Source organism: Canis lupus, chromosome 27 (genome assembly GCF_011100685.1).
Source record: "Canis lupus familiaris isolate Mischka breed German Shepherd chromosome 27, alternate assembly UU_Cfam_GSD_1.0, whole genome shotgun sequence".
Taxonomy (NCBI): domain Eukaryota; kingdom Metazoa; phylum Chordata; class Mammalia; order Carnivora; family Canidae; genus Canis; species Canis lupus.
This window is the reverse complement of record NC_049248.1, coordinates 5,855,586-5,874,357: the sequence shown is the minus strand read 5'-3', so window position 1 is coordinate 5,874,357 and position 18,772 is coordinate 5,855,586. Positions and strand designations below refer to the sequence as shown.

The 18,772-nt window shown below is 36.1% G+C and overlaps 1 protein-coding gene across 6 annotated transcripts in view; it reads left to right on the top strand.

The window, feature by feature from the left end:
* Positions 1-18,772, top strand: part of AKAP3 (A-kinase anchoring protein 3) — a 38,407-nt gene that overhangs the window by 1,096 nt on the left and 18,539 nt on the right. For 4 of the 6 annotated variants that reach the window (XR_005379756.1, XM_038576527.1, XM_038576523.1 and 1 more), the window contains exons 3-6: positions 1,031-1,240; positions 4,041-4,148; positions 6,682-6,777; positions 16,084-18,435. Coding sequence is in view for 5 of the 6 variants with exons in the window: in XM_038576527.1 (XP_038432455.1) it covers positions 6,682-6,777; positions 16,084-18,435 (2,448 nt within the window). In the remaining variant the exon portion in view is untranslated. The remainder of the gene's footprint in view (positions 1-1,030; positions 1,241-4,040; positions 4,149-6,681; positions 6,778-16,083; positions 18,436-18,772) is intronic. The other 2 variants (XM_038576526.1, XM_038576525.1) reach the window with 2 other exon arrangements.

The following is an 18,772-nucleotide window of genomic DNA, read 5'->3' as shown; positions in this document are numbered from 1 at the left end:
AGTTTCAAAGTGGCATATTGTTGAAAGAGCACTGTCTTAAAACTCAGAGTCTTAGATCCCAGTCCTAGCTCTACCAGTTAATAGTTGTGACCTGGGCAAGTTTCTACACCTACCAGACAGAAAGTGGTACCTGTCCTGTTACCTCAGAAGATTATTGTGAGGATCAGATGACCTACCGGGGTGTGAAGGTGCTTTGTCAGCTGCAAAGTACTATGTGCATGTGTGTGAAGTTCTATTTAAATAACAGTGAAATATCAAAATCCTAGACTGTTAGAGCTGGGAGGGATCTTAAGAGATGAGTACACCCAATTTATTTATTTTACAGATGAAGAAACTGAGACCGTATAAAAGATCATCCATAGTTAAATAGCCTTGTTGAAGGAAGCTGTAACAAACCAGTCACTTTTGAATTTGTTAACAGTTTTAATCTTTATCTTGTGGCCTTGACCAAGATTCTTTTTGTTTCATGGAAACTATGTATTAGTCCTGTATTTAATCGTCAAGTGTATGTAGAGTAATATTTCCAAAGAGAATGTGCCAAGAACAAAGTCCTTCTCGAGGATAGAAATTGCCAACCAAATGCCTCTCAGTTTATTCTAGGACATTTCCTCAAGCTGAGGCATTGCAGAGAATGGATGAGTGCTACTGTATCTGACCATTGAAGATAAATTATAACCCAGAGATGGTCAGTTTGGGCAAAATGTCTATAAATTTATTTTTGTTTTATAAAAGGTGAGATGCTTATAACTCACAGTTAAGGCTGGGTCCACAAAATGAAGTGATTCCATGGGCTTTGCATTAAAAAATTTAGTAGATGCTCAATTTTAATTCTTCCCCTCTGCACCCATCTGAATTTGTTCATACACAATACTCGGTTGTTTTAAGTGCAATTCGTTGGCAAATCCCCCCCCCCCCACCATATTCCCTGTCTAAATTAGATACTTAAAGGAGAAAATTAATTAGAAGAAAACAAGCCCAGTCCTTCCAAACTAAGTATTTTCACCTATCCTCTTCTCCTTTGACAACTCAGTTTCTGATAGCCTCAGTACTGTTGCTATGGAGACAGTGACATCACCAGTTGCAATTCTGATGTCACTCTTCAGTCCCAACAAGGGGAGGTACATGGAAGGCTGGAGGAGGAAACAAGATCTTGAGCTGAGCAAGAACATCCCAGCATCTTCACTGACTTTTAAAGTCTAGTCTGGAGTCTTCTGTGGTTCTCTATTCCAGTGCTACAGAGGTAGGAAATTCCAGTGGGCTGATAAAACAGCCCATTTTCTGAGCCGCTGTGGTTAGGAAAATTCAGTGACAAATGATGGTTAACTTTTAATATTTAACCCAGCCTCCCTCTTTGCACAATTTTGATTTTATATCAGAATCTTCTGGAAATAAATGAGCCTCTCCCTCAGTAGCATTGCAGCTAAACGTACCATCTTTGCTGCTGAAATTTTCATTTTGTTGCAGATTTGACCAGATCTCCTTGGCCATCCTTTTGGGATTATGAGGGGATCTTATTTCCCACTTCCCAACTTGATGATGAGACTGGAAGCTTAACTACCTGCTGACTTCTCTTCATTGTGTAGCTATTCCAAACGTTGTGTCTTTTTCTCCAGTGCTCAAAAAACAAAATTAGACTGATATACCACTGAGTCCTGATTCTCATCTACTTTCATCCCCTCTACTGTTATTTCTGAAGCCTTGGCTAGACAACAGAGACCTTGGAAAAGGCAGACTATATATAGCCATGTGAAGAAAGTGTCTGTATTTATGGGGCACCAGAGGAAGAAGCTAAAGGAAAGTGAAAATGGAGGAGATTGACAGAGAGGCTTAACAGTGAACGGTATCACCAGAGGAAAAGACATGCACACCCTTCTAATCTTTATTTAAACAAAATAGACTGTGACTGATGTCAGCAATAATTACATTTATTGAGTGTTACAATGTGCCAAGCACTTAGAGGAAGGGAATGAGAGAGAAAAAGAGAATGGATTTAATTGAATATATTCTTTCTTTTTAAAACCAGTAATAAAATTTGGTTCAATTAACTTTAAAACCTGATCAGACATGTATCAACCCTACAAAAGCTTCATTTATGTTGCCTGTAATTTGGGCTTTTCTGTGACTTTAAGAATCTTGAGTAAACAGAAGCCTCTTGCTTATGACGGATATAGGAGAAAACTGTTTTGAGATAGAGCTATGGTCTGAAGTACAGCAGCCATAACCAAATCCCTGTGTTATGCCCTCTCTGGCTGCCATTCGCCATTTGCACTCCTCAATTATTGCTGAGGTCTCAACCACATTCGCACTTTTAGGGAGTATTCCCTCTATGGGCCACAGGATCCTTCTATTGGCCATAGAAAAATTTCATAGCTTTTGGGATGTTAACTTGCAGAGCTGCAATATGTAAAGGAATATATCCAATGTTTTTAACACTCCCTTTCTGGGCCTTAGTTTCCTAGTCTGTAAAATGAGGATGTTAGAATAAATGGTTTCTAGGGTCCATTTATCTATACATTGTATAGAATTGGCTTTCTTTCCTCATCAAATTTAATAGATAATACAATGCATCCTTTTTCTTTTGTATTTTCTACCCTAACTCCAGGATATTATTCACCAACTTTGGACTTAAGATATTTATGAATCTGTTCATTGGCTCCATTAAACTCTAGATTTTCCTTCCCTCTTTTTCATTTTATTATGGGAAATGTATACAGAGTTAGAAGTCTCAATATCATTACCATCAAAGATATTTAAGTACCTCATAGAAATATAATTATCCAGGACAATTTAGGGAGTTTAAAGTCTGAAATAAGTTTCATGGATGCAGATAAAAATGCAGAAGATATAGTAAGTAGAATGAAACATTAGTACACATAATTGGAAATGTTTGCTGGATATACATGACTAAAAGATGTACTTTCTGTTTGTGAAAGAAGTACAAGAGCACTCTTGAAATATTGACTTATTTGTATTATTGGGATGGGAAGGTCTTTAATAAATCATTGAATAAATACTAATAGCTTGGCTATGTCTCTAGGGTGAACTTATATCCAATAGGAATTAAGCTTCAGGAAAGACTGAATGTGTGGCTTACCACCATAGCAAACTGGAGCAAACCATTTTTTGGTTCTTCTCAGATTCTCCTACTTAAGAAAGAAAAATTTACACTATCTGGAATTAGAAATAGGCAGTATTCCTGTATTCACTCTTTCAGCAGATAATTATTAAACACCAACTTTAAGACACTAGTTACTATGAGGGTTAACAAGATGAGTAAGAAAAGGCATCTGCCCTCAGAAAGCCATCTAATTAAAGAGATGAAATATTTGTGATCAGTTAAAGGACTAGATGGAATGTTGAAGCAAAATAAGATGAAAATGTTGGAGAAGTAATCACATTCAGTTAGGTACCTAGAAAATATTTCATAGATGGGGTAGGTAAGCTTTGTCCTGAGCTATCAAGCAAGGGTGGGATTTAGAGAGACATTACTAGTGGGCTGTGTGGGTATGCCAGTGTGAAAGTACAATGCCCTTGTGTCTTCTATTTAAATGTCTTAGAAGAGGAAGCATAAGGAAGATCTTTGATCTGGAAGCTAGAGCTAACATTAACTATAAATTCCCTTCACAACATGAAGATGTATATTTCTCTCAAGTCCCCAAAAGAATATTTACAAAGTGCTTTGAGATCCATGAATTCAGGACACTTATTCTTCATTCTAGCTACTTATTTTCTGATTTCTTAGTCAAGAAGTTTGAAAGTAAGCTAAATACTTTTAGTCTTGTCATTGTTAAATAAGCCTATATATCACTGATTTGGAAGTGGAGAATAACAATAGTCATTTCAGAAAGTGTTGGCCGGAAGATGGAGCCTTTTTTTTTGTCACCTTGGAACCATCAGACTGTACCCAGAATAAGATCTGGACTTTAAATTTGAATGTCATTTTGTGCTCATGACATGTGAAAAATAGTATTACTTGGTAATAAAAACAATAGGGTTCACATGTAAAATTAGTCATTTTTATTTGTGTCTTTCCATTGCAGATCCCTTATATTTCATGGCAGGAGGGGTGGGTAAATTTAGGAATAGTGAAGACAACAACAAATTAATCAAGAGCTTTCCTCATATCTCAGAACCTGTCCTCAGTAAGAGTAAGTCATCACATAATTTCCTTACTTTTGTATGTAATCTTTCTTGATTTTTAATTGCAATATATAGCTTAAATAAGTCAGGAGGTCCTGTTGATTTTGTTGTTTTCTATTAGAAGTAGTTCAATAAGATAAAATATCAGTGGAGATTGAAAGGTAAGCTTCTGGCTTTCACTTGTTCTGTCAACAATTCAGAGCAAACTGTTTCCAAGTTTCCTCATTCTCTGTCCAAGTAATAATAGCATCCATTCCTTTATTCATGGTAATGACTCAAACATAAGAATATTAGCATATATGAGTGGCTGAGAGCAATAAAGGACTTCATAGACATTAAGAACCCCTCGTTATGGTTTAAAATAACTATTAAAATGGATAGCAAAGAATGTTAGAAAATTTTAGAAAATTTTTAAGGAAAAGAATAAATAAAAATAAATCTGGAGCTGGCAAGTTGTTCTCAGAGAGAATCCCTAGGCCCCGGGGATTCTGATTCTTATGTAGATGTACATTAGAATCACCCAGGATGCTTTTATGAAATTCAATGCCTAAGTCTCCCCACCCCAAAACCATTGAAGATTCTTTGGGAGGTAGTATCGCAGATTCAGTACCTTTAAACAGTTCTCCATCTAATCAGGGAGGAAAACCCTCTACGTATCCAGGGAAACTATTGTATTACAACGTCAGGAAGAGTAAGAGAAACGGTATCCCTAATCTGAGTTAGTGATTGGGTGTGAAAACAGGTACAAATCCTTGTGGGAGCAAAGGACCAGTAGCTCTTAAAAGGTCTTCTATTTTCTGTTTAGTAATTATTTGTAATATTCTATATAACAAAAATAATAAATCCATTTATAAATAAGCTTAAATAATTTGTGTAATCTGTATTTGATTTGTGTTGGTTTTATTTTGAGGGAGGATGTCAACCCCCCCCAAAGTCTTTTAACACAAATATTTCCAATTAACCAGATATTCAACCCTTAATAATGCTTAACTTACTTCAAGTAATTTTTTATAAAATGCATTTTCACTGTAAAAAAATAAGATAAACTTTTGGACTTTACTGTAACAGTTTAAAACAATTTATAGCAATTTTATTTTTTTACTATTTTATTTATCTATTTGAGAGAGAGAGAGAGAGAGAGAGCACGAGGTGGGGGAAAGCGCTGAGGGAGAAGGAGAAGCATACTCCCTGGTAAGCAGGGAGCCTGATTTGTAGCTTAATCCCAGGACCCTTGGATCATGACCTGAGCCACATGTAGACACTTAACTGACTGAGCCACCCAGGCGCCCCATAACAATTTTAAATAAATGTTTTATTTTGTTCAAATCAAGTATATATATCTTATATGTAATGTATATATTATATATAAAGCATACATATATATACTTTTTAAAGATATTTACATTAGAAGGGAAAATTTGGCCATCTTATTCCACCTTGTTGAGAAGTATAGATGTAAGCAAAGTTTATAATGAAAGAAAGGAACTTCAATGTAATGGTAATGGAACTCTGACATGGAAAAAGAGGTCAAAGAGAAGCTTCTCATACTTGTAGATTATCAGTGGACAAATATTATAATAATTAGCCATGTTTTCAAGGACTACCAAATAAGATGCCATGCTATGGAAAGTGAACAAGACTAAGGTCAAAGTTATAGGAATAGGGGATGTTATGCTAAATTTTGAGGTGAGCAAAAAGCAAGTAAAAGCAATTCTTTCACTGAAAAGAGACAATAAATAAAAGAAGAAAGTGGTAGCAGCTAGAGGGAGGCTTGGAGTAGGAGAAGACAACTAAAATGATTATCAGTTTTCTAGTTTGGAAGATTAGCTAGATGGCAGTGCCATTACTGAGATTAAGGAGTAGAGCACAGTACTGGGAGGATTGAACAATCAACATCAACAAAGCATCCACACAAAGGTCCATTGGATAGTGCATGTGGCATCCCTTTTCTCTTGGCATCCAGAGTTTGGCTGATCCATAGAGACTAAGAATTTCCCCAAGATCCTTGGCTATTTGGAGAGGGACTGGTCTTAAGGAGAAGCTTCTAAGACTTGTGGCTAATATAAGTTAAGTTAGTGCTCTAGAAATTAATGAAAATGAAGCATATAATACTTTAAAAGACAGGAATAGGCAGGGGAAATACAAATTAATTCTATTTTGATCATATTGAGTTTTGAGTGTCTGTCTACTGAAAATCCAGGATATGGAAAGGCTGTCAAGCAAGGACACATAGAGCAGGGCAGGGCTTCATAGGTTCATTTATGAACAAATCATATTAAGTACCTCTAGCATATAAGAGGCATTGGCCTCAGTACTAGAGATAAATATATTTAAGAAATCTTCCTGCAGTGAAGAACTGGGAATGAAGAGATCTTCATTCTCAGTAGGTAGGTTGAAGTAGCTCTTGGGACAGGACTCTACTGAAAGCATTGCTCCTGTTTTCTACATCTCAGCCATTTGCCTTATTTCTCCTTACTTTCATGTAACTTGTCCCTTTGATGACCATTTCTCTTTCTCTCTTTTATTTTTTTATACTTCCAGATGTCAGATAAGGTTGACTGGTTACAAAGCCAAAATGGAGTATGCAAAGTTGATGTCTATTCACCTGGAGACAGCCAACTCCAGGACTGGAAAATGGTAAGCATCCATCTCTTTATAAATACTCATTTAGGAATAAATGGAGTACCATTAAGAGTAGGCTTATGCTCTTCACCACCACTGCCTACCTCTTATTTTTGAAGGTGAAATTCTTGGGGAAAAACACAAACTCCTCTAGACCAAAAAATTCCTATTCATATTGTTTTGGAGGCAAAATTCTATAATATTATAATTTCATAGAAGAAATCTAATTAATGCAAAACCTATATATTACAGCTGTAAATTTTTTTAAATTTTCAAACAGAAAGGGATTGGATTTCAAATAGAAATGTTACAAAGTTCATAGAAACTATTTTTTAAAATGTAAGGTACCTCAAAATTCTCAGAACTATAAGCTCTCATCTAAGTAACATTATCATTCTGCCTTCATCATTCAACAAACATTTATTAAGTGCTTAGTATCAGGCACTGTAAGTCAGGGTCCAGTCAGAAGATGGAGATCATAGCACACAATTTGATATTAAAAATTTTAGTGAAAGATAGTTAACAAGTTAACTACTAAACACTGTAAGACCCTGAGAATTTCAGAAGTAGCAAATATAGAGAGCAGCTACTACCCCCCTAGGTTGCAAGAGAGTGAACAGGAAGAGACTAAGAACTCACAGTAGTTACCTCTCCTTCAGCCAAGGTGGCTTCAGATTTCTTTGGAGAGAGTATGGCTTGCCATAGGACGACTAGCCTGCTGGGGCAGAAGATGCTTGCCAGAGGGTGCAAGTGCACTAGAAGTGCGGCATCTCTCCAGTGCCCTCTACTAACAAAGCCAGTTGCCAAAGAAGAAATGTTTAGAGGGGTCCAGTTCCAATGTCACAGAGCAAGGCAAAGAAAGGTGGACTTTCTGTTGAGAGACAGTCATGGATGACTGGCGTAGACCCTGTGCTAAGTCCTAGAGTCAGAGATGTAAAAACAAATTAGACAGAATTCTTTTTTTTAGAATCTCATAATCTAATGAAATCACTATGGTAATTCCCATCCTTACTATTATTATTTATCAAACACCTATTTGCATACAATGTTCTATTTATACCCATCTCCTATTTTCCAAAATCTATTTGATCTGTCTTATGTAGCCTAAGAGAGATAATACTATCAAACCTACATAAGACATTAAGATGTATAGATAATAAATATCCAATTATTCTAGAGTAAGTACCAACCAAAACAGCTGCTATTAGATCTTTTGTTTACCTCTGCTCTTTCATGTAGAAAAATAAAAGATAGATGAATTTCAATACTAAATAAAATTTAAAAAGTCATGATTTTTCATTAAGGGAGGAGCACTCTGGAGAATAAAAAAAAGAAAAAGAAACAATTAATGCCCTCATAGACCTTACAATTAATTTGGGAAAATAAAAAATATAAATATAATCTAAAAATTAGCCTAATTGTAAGAAGTTCATGATAATTTGCCGAGTGAGTTTTCTGGCAATAATTGGATTAGGTGTTTAAAGTACAGATCAAAGTGGGAAGTGGTCAGGGAAAATTTCATAAAGTGTATTTAACAGAGCTAGAGGTGAAGAATAGGATGGTAGGTATATGTGTTGACTTCAAACTAAGGTACTGGAGCAGAAGATGGCTGAGGAGAGAAAATTAAACTTTTTTTATTTTTTTTTATTTTTATTTTTTATTTTTTTTTATTTTATTTTTTTATTTTATTTTTTTTTTTCTTTTCCTTTTTTTTTTTTTTTTTATTGGTGTTCAATTTACTAACATACAGAATAACACCCAGTGTTGGGGAATATAAACTTTTTTTATATTCTCCTTCATGGATGTGAAAATTTTCCCTGGCCTTAATTAAGAAAGATTCAGAAATCATTTGGCATCCACCTTCTCCAGCTGCCTTTGATACTACTGTATAAGAAGAGAGGTAAAGTTTGCAAGAAGGGAATGGGGTTTGGAAGAGATGGGATGTTTGTAGACTGCACTGATAAAAAAGCACATGTGGTTAGCCTTTCATTAACCACTTTTGCAAAATCCTCCTGGGTCAAGTGGAATAATGGACATAAGGTGCATACTTTCTAGATTTAAAAAATGTAAACGGGCAATAAAAACCTAAAAACACAGAAGACTAACACAGCTCTTTATACTCCATCATAAAACTGTGTGCTATGCTATATCTTTTTAATGCTCTGGGAAAAGAATCAAAAAAGATAAAAGAATAAGCCCCACATCTGCATTATGAGAAGACTTTCATATACATGTTATAGCCCAATTACAGAAACATACCTATTTGCAGAATGTTTTTATAGAAACTGTAGGTGAAACCTGGTAGAAAGAATTTCTTAGTCTCATCTTCCTAGATATGCCTATCTTTAAATAAGTGGGTAATATTAAGGGATAATTTTCAAAAAAAAAAGTACAAAATCCAGACTCTCAATCAGATACGAAAATGAACACATGTTAAGGATTTTATTTAACTCATTAATGAGGAGACTGGTGAGGTGTTACAACCAGTTCAAAGAAGAATTTAAAAAGAGATGTATTACAGATCAGGAATATTAAAATGAATGTACAAGTAGAGGCAAAACTAGCCTCTTTTACAGTGGGGAAGGGAAGGGAGCTGAACCCCTACAAACAGAATTTACATGTCTACAGATATGAAGAATTATTCTGCATTGTTGTCAATTATCTACAGCTAACAGTTGTAAAATACTTCCCATAGATTCAAAATCTGATTATGTGGGAGGCTGTAAACAATGCTTAGTCTATAAATTGTAGACTATAGACAATGCATTATTTTCTATTGGAGCATGATTTTTTTTTTCTCTACAGTTACCTCCATTTCAATAAATCTCAAAATAAGGTGATTTTTATAACAAAATCAGGCTAATATCTTCAGACTTAGTCAGTTATTTACATAGATAAACCAGATAGGCCATAGCAACCAGATAGGCCTTAAGTTTGCTTTACTGGAAGTTTTCATAACGAAGCTCTGGTTGAACTTTTTTTTAAAGGCTTCCATTATTTGCTATCCTGAGACTAGGAAGATGAGACTAAGAAATTCTTTCTACCAGGTTTCACCTACATTTTCTATAAAAACAAGAATGTATACCACTGGGATTCCCTGAAACCATTGTTCCTAAATACAGTTAAGTTATACTAATAAAAACTTTTAGGCAAAGTACTTTTCATTTTTCTATTTCATTAAAAAAAATGTGGGGAAGGCGAAGTATATAATTAAAAAAAAAGAGAGAGAGAGAGTAAGGTATAATTGTGAACTGTTATACACCAGCTAAAGTGCAGACTGGCAGACAACTTTCTATAGCCATATAAATCCCTTCATAACCAAGTGGCAGAAATGGACATATTTATTAACAGACCAAAAGATATAGCCTCTCTATCACAATAAAAAAATAATAAGCAAAAAAAAACCCGTAAGAATCAAAAGCATATAACCTATTTTTAATCATCAGTGTTTCAATATTCTACCTTACTTAGAAATTATCAAAATATCCAATGAATATCCATTAAATAGCAGTGTTTTAAGTTACATAAAGATGCTGAAAATTTACCATCAAGCCAACAATACTATAAAATATAATAACTTGAAATAAAATTTTTTAGAATAATACCCAAGTTGAATAAACACAAATATATATTTTTCATGATCTTAAACATAAAGTAGAAGTAATATTAGCTTGCTGGATTTGTATAACCTGTATAAGTTTATGAAGAGCATATCAAAGTAAAAAGTGCATACTCACATTATACTTCATACTGATAAATCATAAAGGACAGCTAGCTGTTTTTATTAAATCAAAATTATTAAACTTACCTTGTTTGCCAAAGGTTATCCTAACTTATGTGACCTTAAGCTCCTAAAATTTTTCTGGATTAGGTTCTTTAAGCGTACTTTACCAGTCAGAAAAAGATCCTTTATTTAAGGGACTTTATAATCTAATTTGGTATCATATGGAAGTAGGAAGATATTATTGTTTACATTTAATGTTTTTCTGAATGACAAATACTGATAGCTTATAGCCTCAATTCTAAACTTTCAGCCATTAGATTCAAATGTCCAGTTTTCAACAACAATCACAAAGGAACAGGAAAAGTGTGACTCACTCAAAGGAAAAAGTAGGCCAACAGAAATTGTGTCTGAAAAAGACCTGATGATGGCAGATCCACTAGACATAGACTACAAAACAACTGTCTTGGGATTTCTGGGTGGCTTAGTCAGTTAAGTGTCTGCCTTCAGCTCAGGTCATGGACCCAGGTTATGAAATTGAGCTCTGTGTCAGGCTTCTGGCTTCTCCCTCTCCCTCTGCCCCTCCTCCCCCATTAATGCTTTCTCTTGCACTCTCTCTCTCTCTCAAATAAATAAAGAAAAAACATATTAAAAAGCAAAATGAACGATTGTCTTAAAGATGTTCAAAGAAATAAATATGGAGAAAGTAAAAAAAAAGTGTATGAACAAAATAGATATATCAATAAAGAGGTAGAAAACCTAGAGTAACCTAAAAGAAATTCTGTAGATGAAAAGTATAATAACTGAAATGAAAATTTCACTGAAGGGATTTGGAGGCAGATTTGAGCAGGCAGAGGAAGGAATCAGCAAACTTGAAAATAGAACCATGGAAATTATCAACTCTAAGGAACAAAGAGAAGAGATTGAGGAAAAGTGAACACAGAACCAAAGGGGCCTGCGGGACACCATCAAGCAAACATACATTGTGGGAACCTCAGTAGGAGAAGAGAAAGAGAAAGGGCAGAGAGAATATTTGAAGAAATAATGGCTTAAAGCTTTGCAAATCCGATGAGAGACATGAATATAAATATCCAAGAAGTTCAACAAACTCCAACAAAGACGAACTCAAAGATAACCATGCTGAGACACATTATAATCAAACTTTCAAAAAACAAGGATGAATGGAATATTAGTAGAAGTTTTTGATACTTCCATGTCTGAACCACAAAAGTCTCCCATTCAGTTCTCAGTGATCTTGATTGTTCCTTATACACTTGAAGAATAGGTTTTGAGGCCCTAGGGGAGAGTAAAACCATGCAAAAGCAGAGCCTAGGTCCCTGAGTTACTGCAAAGAAAGCTTCTTATTGAATGTCCTCTCTAAACAAAGTGATTGAGAAATACTCCTGTTTCCTTATACCACTAGTACTTCAGGGGTTATCTGACTTAAAACTAGCATTATCCCAAATAATATATTTTGCTTGTGTCATCTTGCTGCCAGAAATGCCCACTTTGTTATATCTATCAAATGTTTAGAACTCCATCTCAAATGCCACTGCTTTTTCTAGTTATCCACCCAAAGCTATATGTCCCTTTTGTAACATTAAACATCTTTTTATTATTTTATAGCACCAATCACATAGTATTTAGTAATATCTGTGTTCATATTTCATCTCTACAGTAGACTTTATGTTTCTAGAAGGCAAAGATCATATTTCTTTTATCTTTATATGTCCCACAATATCTAATAGAGTGTATTGTATACAGATACTATATATATATTGAATTATGCAGGTGGTTTGTGTTACACATTACCTCCCCTAAATCCCTAAATCACTTCTTCAGTAGAGGACCATCAGGTTGGTCCTCCTGGTGGATAGTTTGTATATTTGAACCTGATTTTCCATTTCTTGAATGCAGTCTCTGCTCTGACCTGACCACCTTTTCTCTGTCTCTTTCTCAGACATGCTTATAGGCAGCTTTCTTTCCTAAAACTTCTTCTGAAGGCTAAATTATGTCCATATAGAATTTCCCATTTGTTACTGATCTTTGGTTCAGAAAAACAATTTTTTAAAAAATTCATCACAGGAATTCAGAAAGTAGTTTCCCCACAACTCCCACCTGGTCTGATAGGAATGAATCACAGTACACATCCCTAGCCATACTGTCTTCCAGCATTTCTCTTCTCCAGAGCACCACTCTCCCATGCATGGGAAGTCAAGTTTTATTCCTAATACTCTGACAGATGGTTAAGTGTGTTTCACTGCATTACTCTAAAAATCAAGCTTATTGACTTTTCTTACTCTTCTCTTACCTCTTCTGAAATTTAACCTTAATTTGAAATGTTTGAGCAGTATTATCTTATATACACACTCTAAGAGTACAAATTTTTGTGCATATTATCTCATTTAATACTAATTGCAACTACATGATGAAATTATTAAAACTAATAATAATTACCATATGATCCAGGAAGTCCACTTCAAGTGTATATCTGAAGGAAACAAAATCACTATTTCAAAGAGATATCTATACCCTATGTTTATTGCAGCATTATTCACAATAGCCAAGACATAAAAGCAACATAAGTGTCCATCCATGGATGAATGAATAAAAAAAATGTGTATATACACAATAGAATATTATCCAGCCATAAATAGAAGGAAGTCTTGCCATTTGCAATAGCATAGATGGATCTAGAGGGTGTTAAGCTAAGTGAAATAAGTCAGACAGAGAAAGACAAATACCATATGATCCCACTTACGTGTGGAAACTTAAAAAATAAAACTCACAGATACAGAGAACAGATGGGTGGTGTGAGAGTGAGCAAAATGGGTGAAGAGAGTCAAAAGGTATAAACTTGCAGCTATAAAATAAATAAGTCCTGGGGATTTAATGTACAGCATACTGACCACAGTTAATTATACTGTATTGTATATCGGATGTTGCAAAGAAAGTAGATCTTAAGCATTCTTATCACAAGAAAATTAATTTTGAACTATGGGTGGTGAAGGATGTTAACTAGACTTATTGTGATAATTTTGCAATATACACAAATATTGAATCACTATATTGCCCATTTGAAACTAATACAATTTTATGTCAATTAAATCTCAATAAAAAATAATAAACTTTCAGCATGCATCAAAAGTAATCACAGAAACACAAGACTCCCCTGTCCAGAAATCAAAGAGCTCTTCTTCCAAGTGGGCACAAAATTCTTAATTACTTTGAGGTTGAGATGGGCAAAAAATACTAGCAAAACAAACTTTCCATTGTTTTACCCAACAGAGAATAGATCTCTATAAACAATTAGTCCATTAAAGAGATCACTGCCACCAATGACTATTAGCCCTAAAGGAACAAAAATGAAAAGCCAATGCAAAATTAATACAGAGGAAAATTAAAACTAGAAAAAAAACATAATATCTGCAAAGTTCTATTGCCACCTTAGATTCACTTCTGAGGTCAAAGAAAAAGAATGCATGCACTTCCCTCAGGATGACATTTACCTCTGTTAGGTGAATCTATTGGACATCTTGGCAAAGACTTCAAAAACTGTTAAAAGATCATTTTTAGAGAAGGATGAAATAATGACTTTCATACATGTATAAAAATAAACTCATGGTGGGGCTCAGACTGGGTGCCTCAGTCCTTTAAGTGTCAGACTCTTGATCTCAGATCTTGATCTCATGGTCATTAGCTCAAGACTCGTGTTGGGCTCCATGCTGGATGTGGAGCCTGCTTTTAAATAACTTTTAATTAACTAACTAATTAATTAAAATAACATGGTAAAGATTTTAATGATTAACAAGGAACTGGTGGGATTCAAAGGAGAATTAAAGAAAAAAACCACATATTATAGGTCAGGAATATTGAAGTGAATGTGCAAATGGAGGCAAAACACAGTGGAACCTTCTCTGGTCAGAATTAACATGTATAAACAAGAATTATACTGCAATTGCTATCCATTATCTACAAGATTGTAACATAGCTTCAAGAGAATCAGAATCAGAAAATGTGGAAGGCTGTGCTATAGCTTATGCATAGTTTTCCACTGAAGTATGAAATTTCCCTAAAGTAGCTATTATTCAAATTAGGAGAACCATTTAAAAGGACTTTGCCCCAAACACCATGGCCCACAGACAGGTTAAACCAGCCCCATAGCAGACTGGCGAAACTGCTTTTCTCTGCTTTCCAAGTCATCAAAACATAGCAGTGTACTGCAGGTGTGGAGAACCAATTCTAGAGTCAGAACTGGATTTGAATACTAAACTCCATCATGTGGAGGCTATGAGATACTAGCCAATTTATGTAACCTAAGCTACAGTTTGCTCACCTATGAAACCAAAACAATACCTCTCCTGCAGTCTGTATATGAGGAGGAAGTGAAATAATGTGTGTAAAGCACTCAGCACAGTGCCTGGCAAACACAGGTATTTAAGAAATAGTAACTAGTAACTTATGTGACACTTGGTAGTTAAAATACCAAATTATTCTTTAAAAATTGGCAATACTTGTAGTCATTCCTAGATAGACATTACTCTAATAATCACAGTGCTCCTTTACATTTGATAGTAAATAGGACATTTTCACTTCTTATTCTGGTCTATGTTCAGATGAAAATTATAAATTGCAATGGGGAAATATATAAATATGTACATGTGCTTATCACAGCTAGTGTCCATTAAAGAATCTATATTCATTCAAAACTAATAATTGTCCAGATATTAACTCATTAATTATAAATTAGATTGTTCAGTTAAGTGATATCAAATAGTTCATTGGAAACCATTTAACATATCAAGACTGTGCTTGTATAGCCCAGCAAAGTGATTAATTATGCACAATTGTCCTTGAATTCTCTAATTTTTTGAAAACTATAGTTGTACTAAGAGACCTAAATAAAAACAGGTAAGCCCTAGAAAATAGCAAGTAATACAAATATAAGAAAATTTTGATTCAGTTTAAATGCTAATTCTGCTACATAGCTGTAAATATCAGATCTTAAGGATGTATGTTGTTAAAAGCAGTATACTGTAGTGTCTGAGAGCATGGGCTCTAGAGTCAGACTACATGCATTGGAACTCTTGCTCCATCGGTGATTATCTGTATAACTTCAGATAAGTAACTAACTTGATTTTTCCTTTCTTCAGTTCCCTCCTCTGTAAAATGCATATAATAAGAGAGCCAACATTTAAGTTTACTGCAAGAATAATGTTAAGTGAGGGGATGCCTGAGTGGCTCAGTAGGTTAAATGTCTGCCTTGGCTCAGGTCATGATCTCAGGGTCCTGGGATGAAGCCCTGCTCAGCGGGGATTCTGCTTCTTCTTCTCTCTTTACCCCTCCCCCTCTCTCATGTACCTTCTCTCTCTCACTCTAATAAATAAAATCATTTTAAAAATACTAAAAAAAGAGAATACTAATAAGTGAGATAATAGTCTTAAAATACTTGGAATAGTGCCTGATACACACTAAGTACTCAATACATGTTGGTTACTTTTATTGTAATGATACAGCAGTTAAGGCTGGAGAGAGGTGACCATTTTTGTAACTAGTCTTTGAGTTTGTCCTGAATGTCCCATATCTTTACTTTGTTATAGTCGGATGAATGCTTGTCTATTTTTAAGGAAGCTTCAACTGATCCTATCAGAGTGCTCAGCTGGCTCCGCAGAGACCTGGAAAAAAGTACAGCAGGGTTTCAAGATGTTAGATTCAAGCCTGGAGAATCCTCATTTAATGGGGAAATGAGCAACTTAGGAGATCCCCGCAAGGGTTTCTCTGTGAATTATTACAATTCCACCACCAAGGGCAGTCCAGGAAGATTGCATTTTGAGATGAGTCACAGAGAGAACCCTGTCCAGGGTCCCAGTGTCCAACTTGGTAATGGAAGTTCAGTAGATGAAGTTTCCTTCTATGCTAACCGCCTCACAAATCTAGTCATAGCCATGGCCCGCAAGGAAATCAATGAGAGGATAGATGGCTCTGAAAACAGATGTATCCATCAGTCATTGTACATGGGAGATGAACCCACACCCAACAAAAGCCTGAGTAAGGTGGCATCAGAGCTGGTGAATGAGACTGTCTCTGCATGTTCCAAGAATACTACCTCAGAAAAGGCTCCAGGCTCTGGTGACAGAGCCTCAGGATTATTACAAAGTCCTCCAAATTTGAAATATAAGACCACTCTGAAGATCAAGGAGAGCACCAAGAAAAGCAAGGGTCCAGATGACAAGCCTCCTTCTAAGAAGTCTTTCTTCTATAAGGAGGTGTTTGAATCTCGTAATGCGGGTGATGCCAAAGAGGGTGGAAGGTCCTTACCTGGGGAGAGAAAGGTATTCAGAGGGCAGGAAAGGCCTGATGACTTTACAGCTTCTGTTAGTCAAGGGATCATGACCTATGCTAACAGTGTGGTATCTGACATGATGGTTTCCATCATGAAGACACTGAGGATCCAAGTGAAGGACACAACAATTGCCACCATTCTGCTAAAGAAGGTACTGCTGAAGCACGCAAAAGAAGTTGTCTCAGATCTCATTGACTCCTTCATGAAGAATCTCCACAACGTCACAGGGACCCTCATGACTGATTCAGACTTTGTCTCAGCTGTAAAAAGAAGTCTGTTCTCTCATGGAAGCCAGAAGGCTACAGATATCATGGATGCTATGCTGGGTAAGCTATACACTGTAATGTTTGCAAAGAAACCTCCTGAAAATCTGAGGAAAACCAAGGACAAGTCTGAGAGCTACTCCCTTGTCTCCATGAAAGGGATGTGTGACCCTAAAAACCAAAATACAAACTTTGCAAGCATGAAATCTGAAGGTAAATTGAAGGAAAAAATGTACTCTCCTGCATCCAAACCAGAGAAAGAGAAGAGTTGTGCTGAAACTCTGGGTGAACACATTATCAAGGAGGGATTGACCTTTTGGCATACAAATCAACAAAAAGAAGGAAAATCTCCAGGTTTCCAAAGGGCAACATTTGCAGCTCCCAACAAACAGTACAAGCCTGTACCAGACATCCCTCTGGGATATCCTCTGGATACTTGCAACCTCAGTCCCCCTATGCATCACCGAGAGAAACCTGAGAATTTTATATGTGATTCAGACTCCTGGGCCAAGGATCTGATCGTATCTGCCTTACTTCTGATTCAATACCACCTGGCCCAGGGAGGAAGCATGGATGCACAGAGTTTCCTTGAAGCTGCTGGCAGCACCAACTTGCCTGCCAACAAGTCCCCTGTAGTTTCTGATGAGTCCAGCCTTAAATCTCCTCAAATGGGAGGTGACCAAGAAGAAGCAGAAAAGAAGGATCTAATGAGTGTTTTCTTTAATTTTATCCGGAATTTACTTAGTGAGACCATTTTCAAGAGTGACCGTAGCTCTGAACCCAAGGTACCAGAACAGCCAATTAAGGAAGAATATAGCCACCAGTGTGAAAGACCTATAACCCCTTCTCCCATCAAATTAAGTGAAGGCGATGAGACTGGTGGTACCTTTGCTGGGCTGACCAAGATGGTTGCTAACCAGCTAGATGGCCACATGAATGGGCAAATGGTAGAACATCTAATGGACTCAGTGATGAAGTTATGTCTCATTATTGCCAAGTCCTGTGACTCTCCCTTGGCAGAGCTAGGAGATGATAAGTCTGGAGATGCGAGCAGGCCAACTTCAGCCTTCCCAGATAGTTTATATGAGTGTTTACCAGTCAAGGGCACAGGGACAGCAGAAACGCTCCTGCAGAATGCCTATCAAGCTATCCATAATGAACTGAGAGGTATATCAGGACAGCCCCCTGAAGGATGTACAGCACCCAAAGTGATCGTCAGCAATCATAGCCTAAGTGATACAGTTCAGAACAAGCAACTGCAAGCAGTACTCCAGTGGGTAGCTGCATCTGAACTAAATGTCCCTATTTTGTACTTTGCTGGTGATGATGAAGGAATCCAGGAGAAGGTAAGGAAGTAGAGTCAGAGGAATTTGGAAAGATTTGTTAATGGTTAAGTAGGGTTTTAAGTTCTGTTTTCTTTCTGAATGGGAAGATAGCTACAAGTGTAGGCTGGGGAAGGGAGAATTTGAAGATGCACCTTGGCAGAGATAATGGATAAAGTAAAATTGGATTTTGCCCAATAAAAGGCATATCAAAAAAGAAAAGGGATATATATATATATCACCTGCCGGGAGGCATCCTGGGAATGTATTGAGGAGGCAGGAGGTTAGGGTAAAGGATCTAGGTTTATACCCTTTCAAACTCGTCATTACTCTCTCAGCTGGTTGTCTAGGAAGTGTTGGG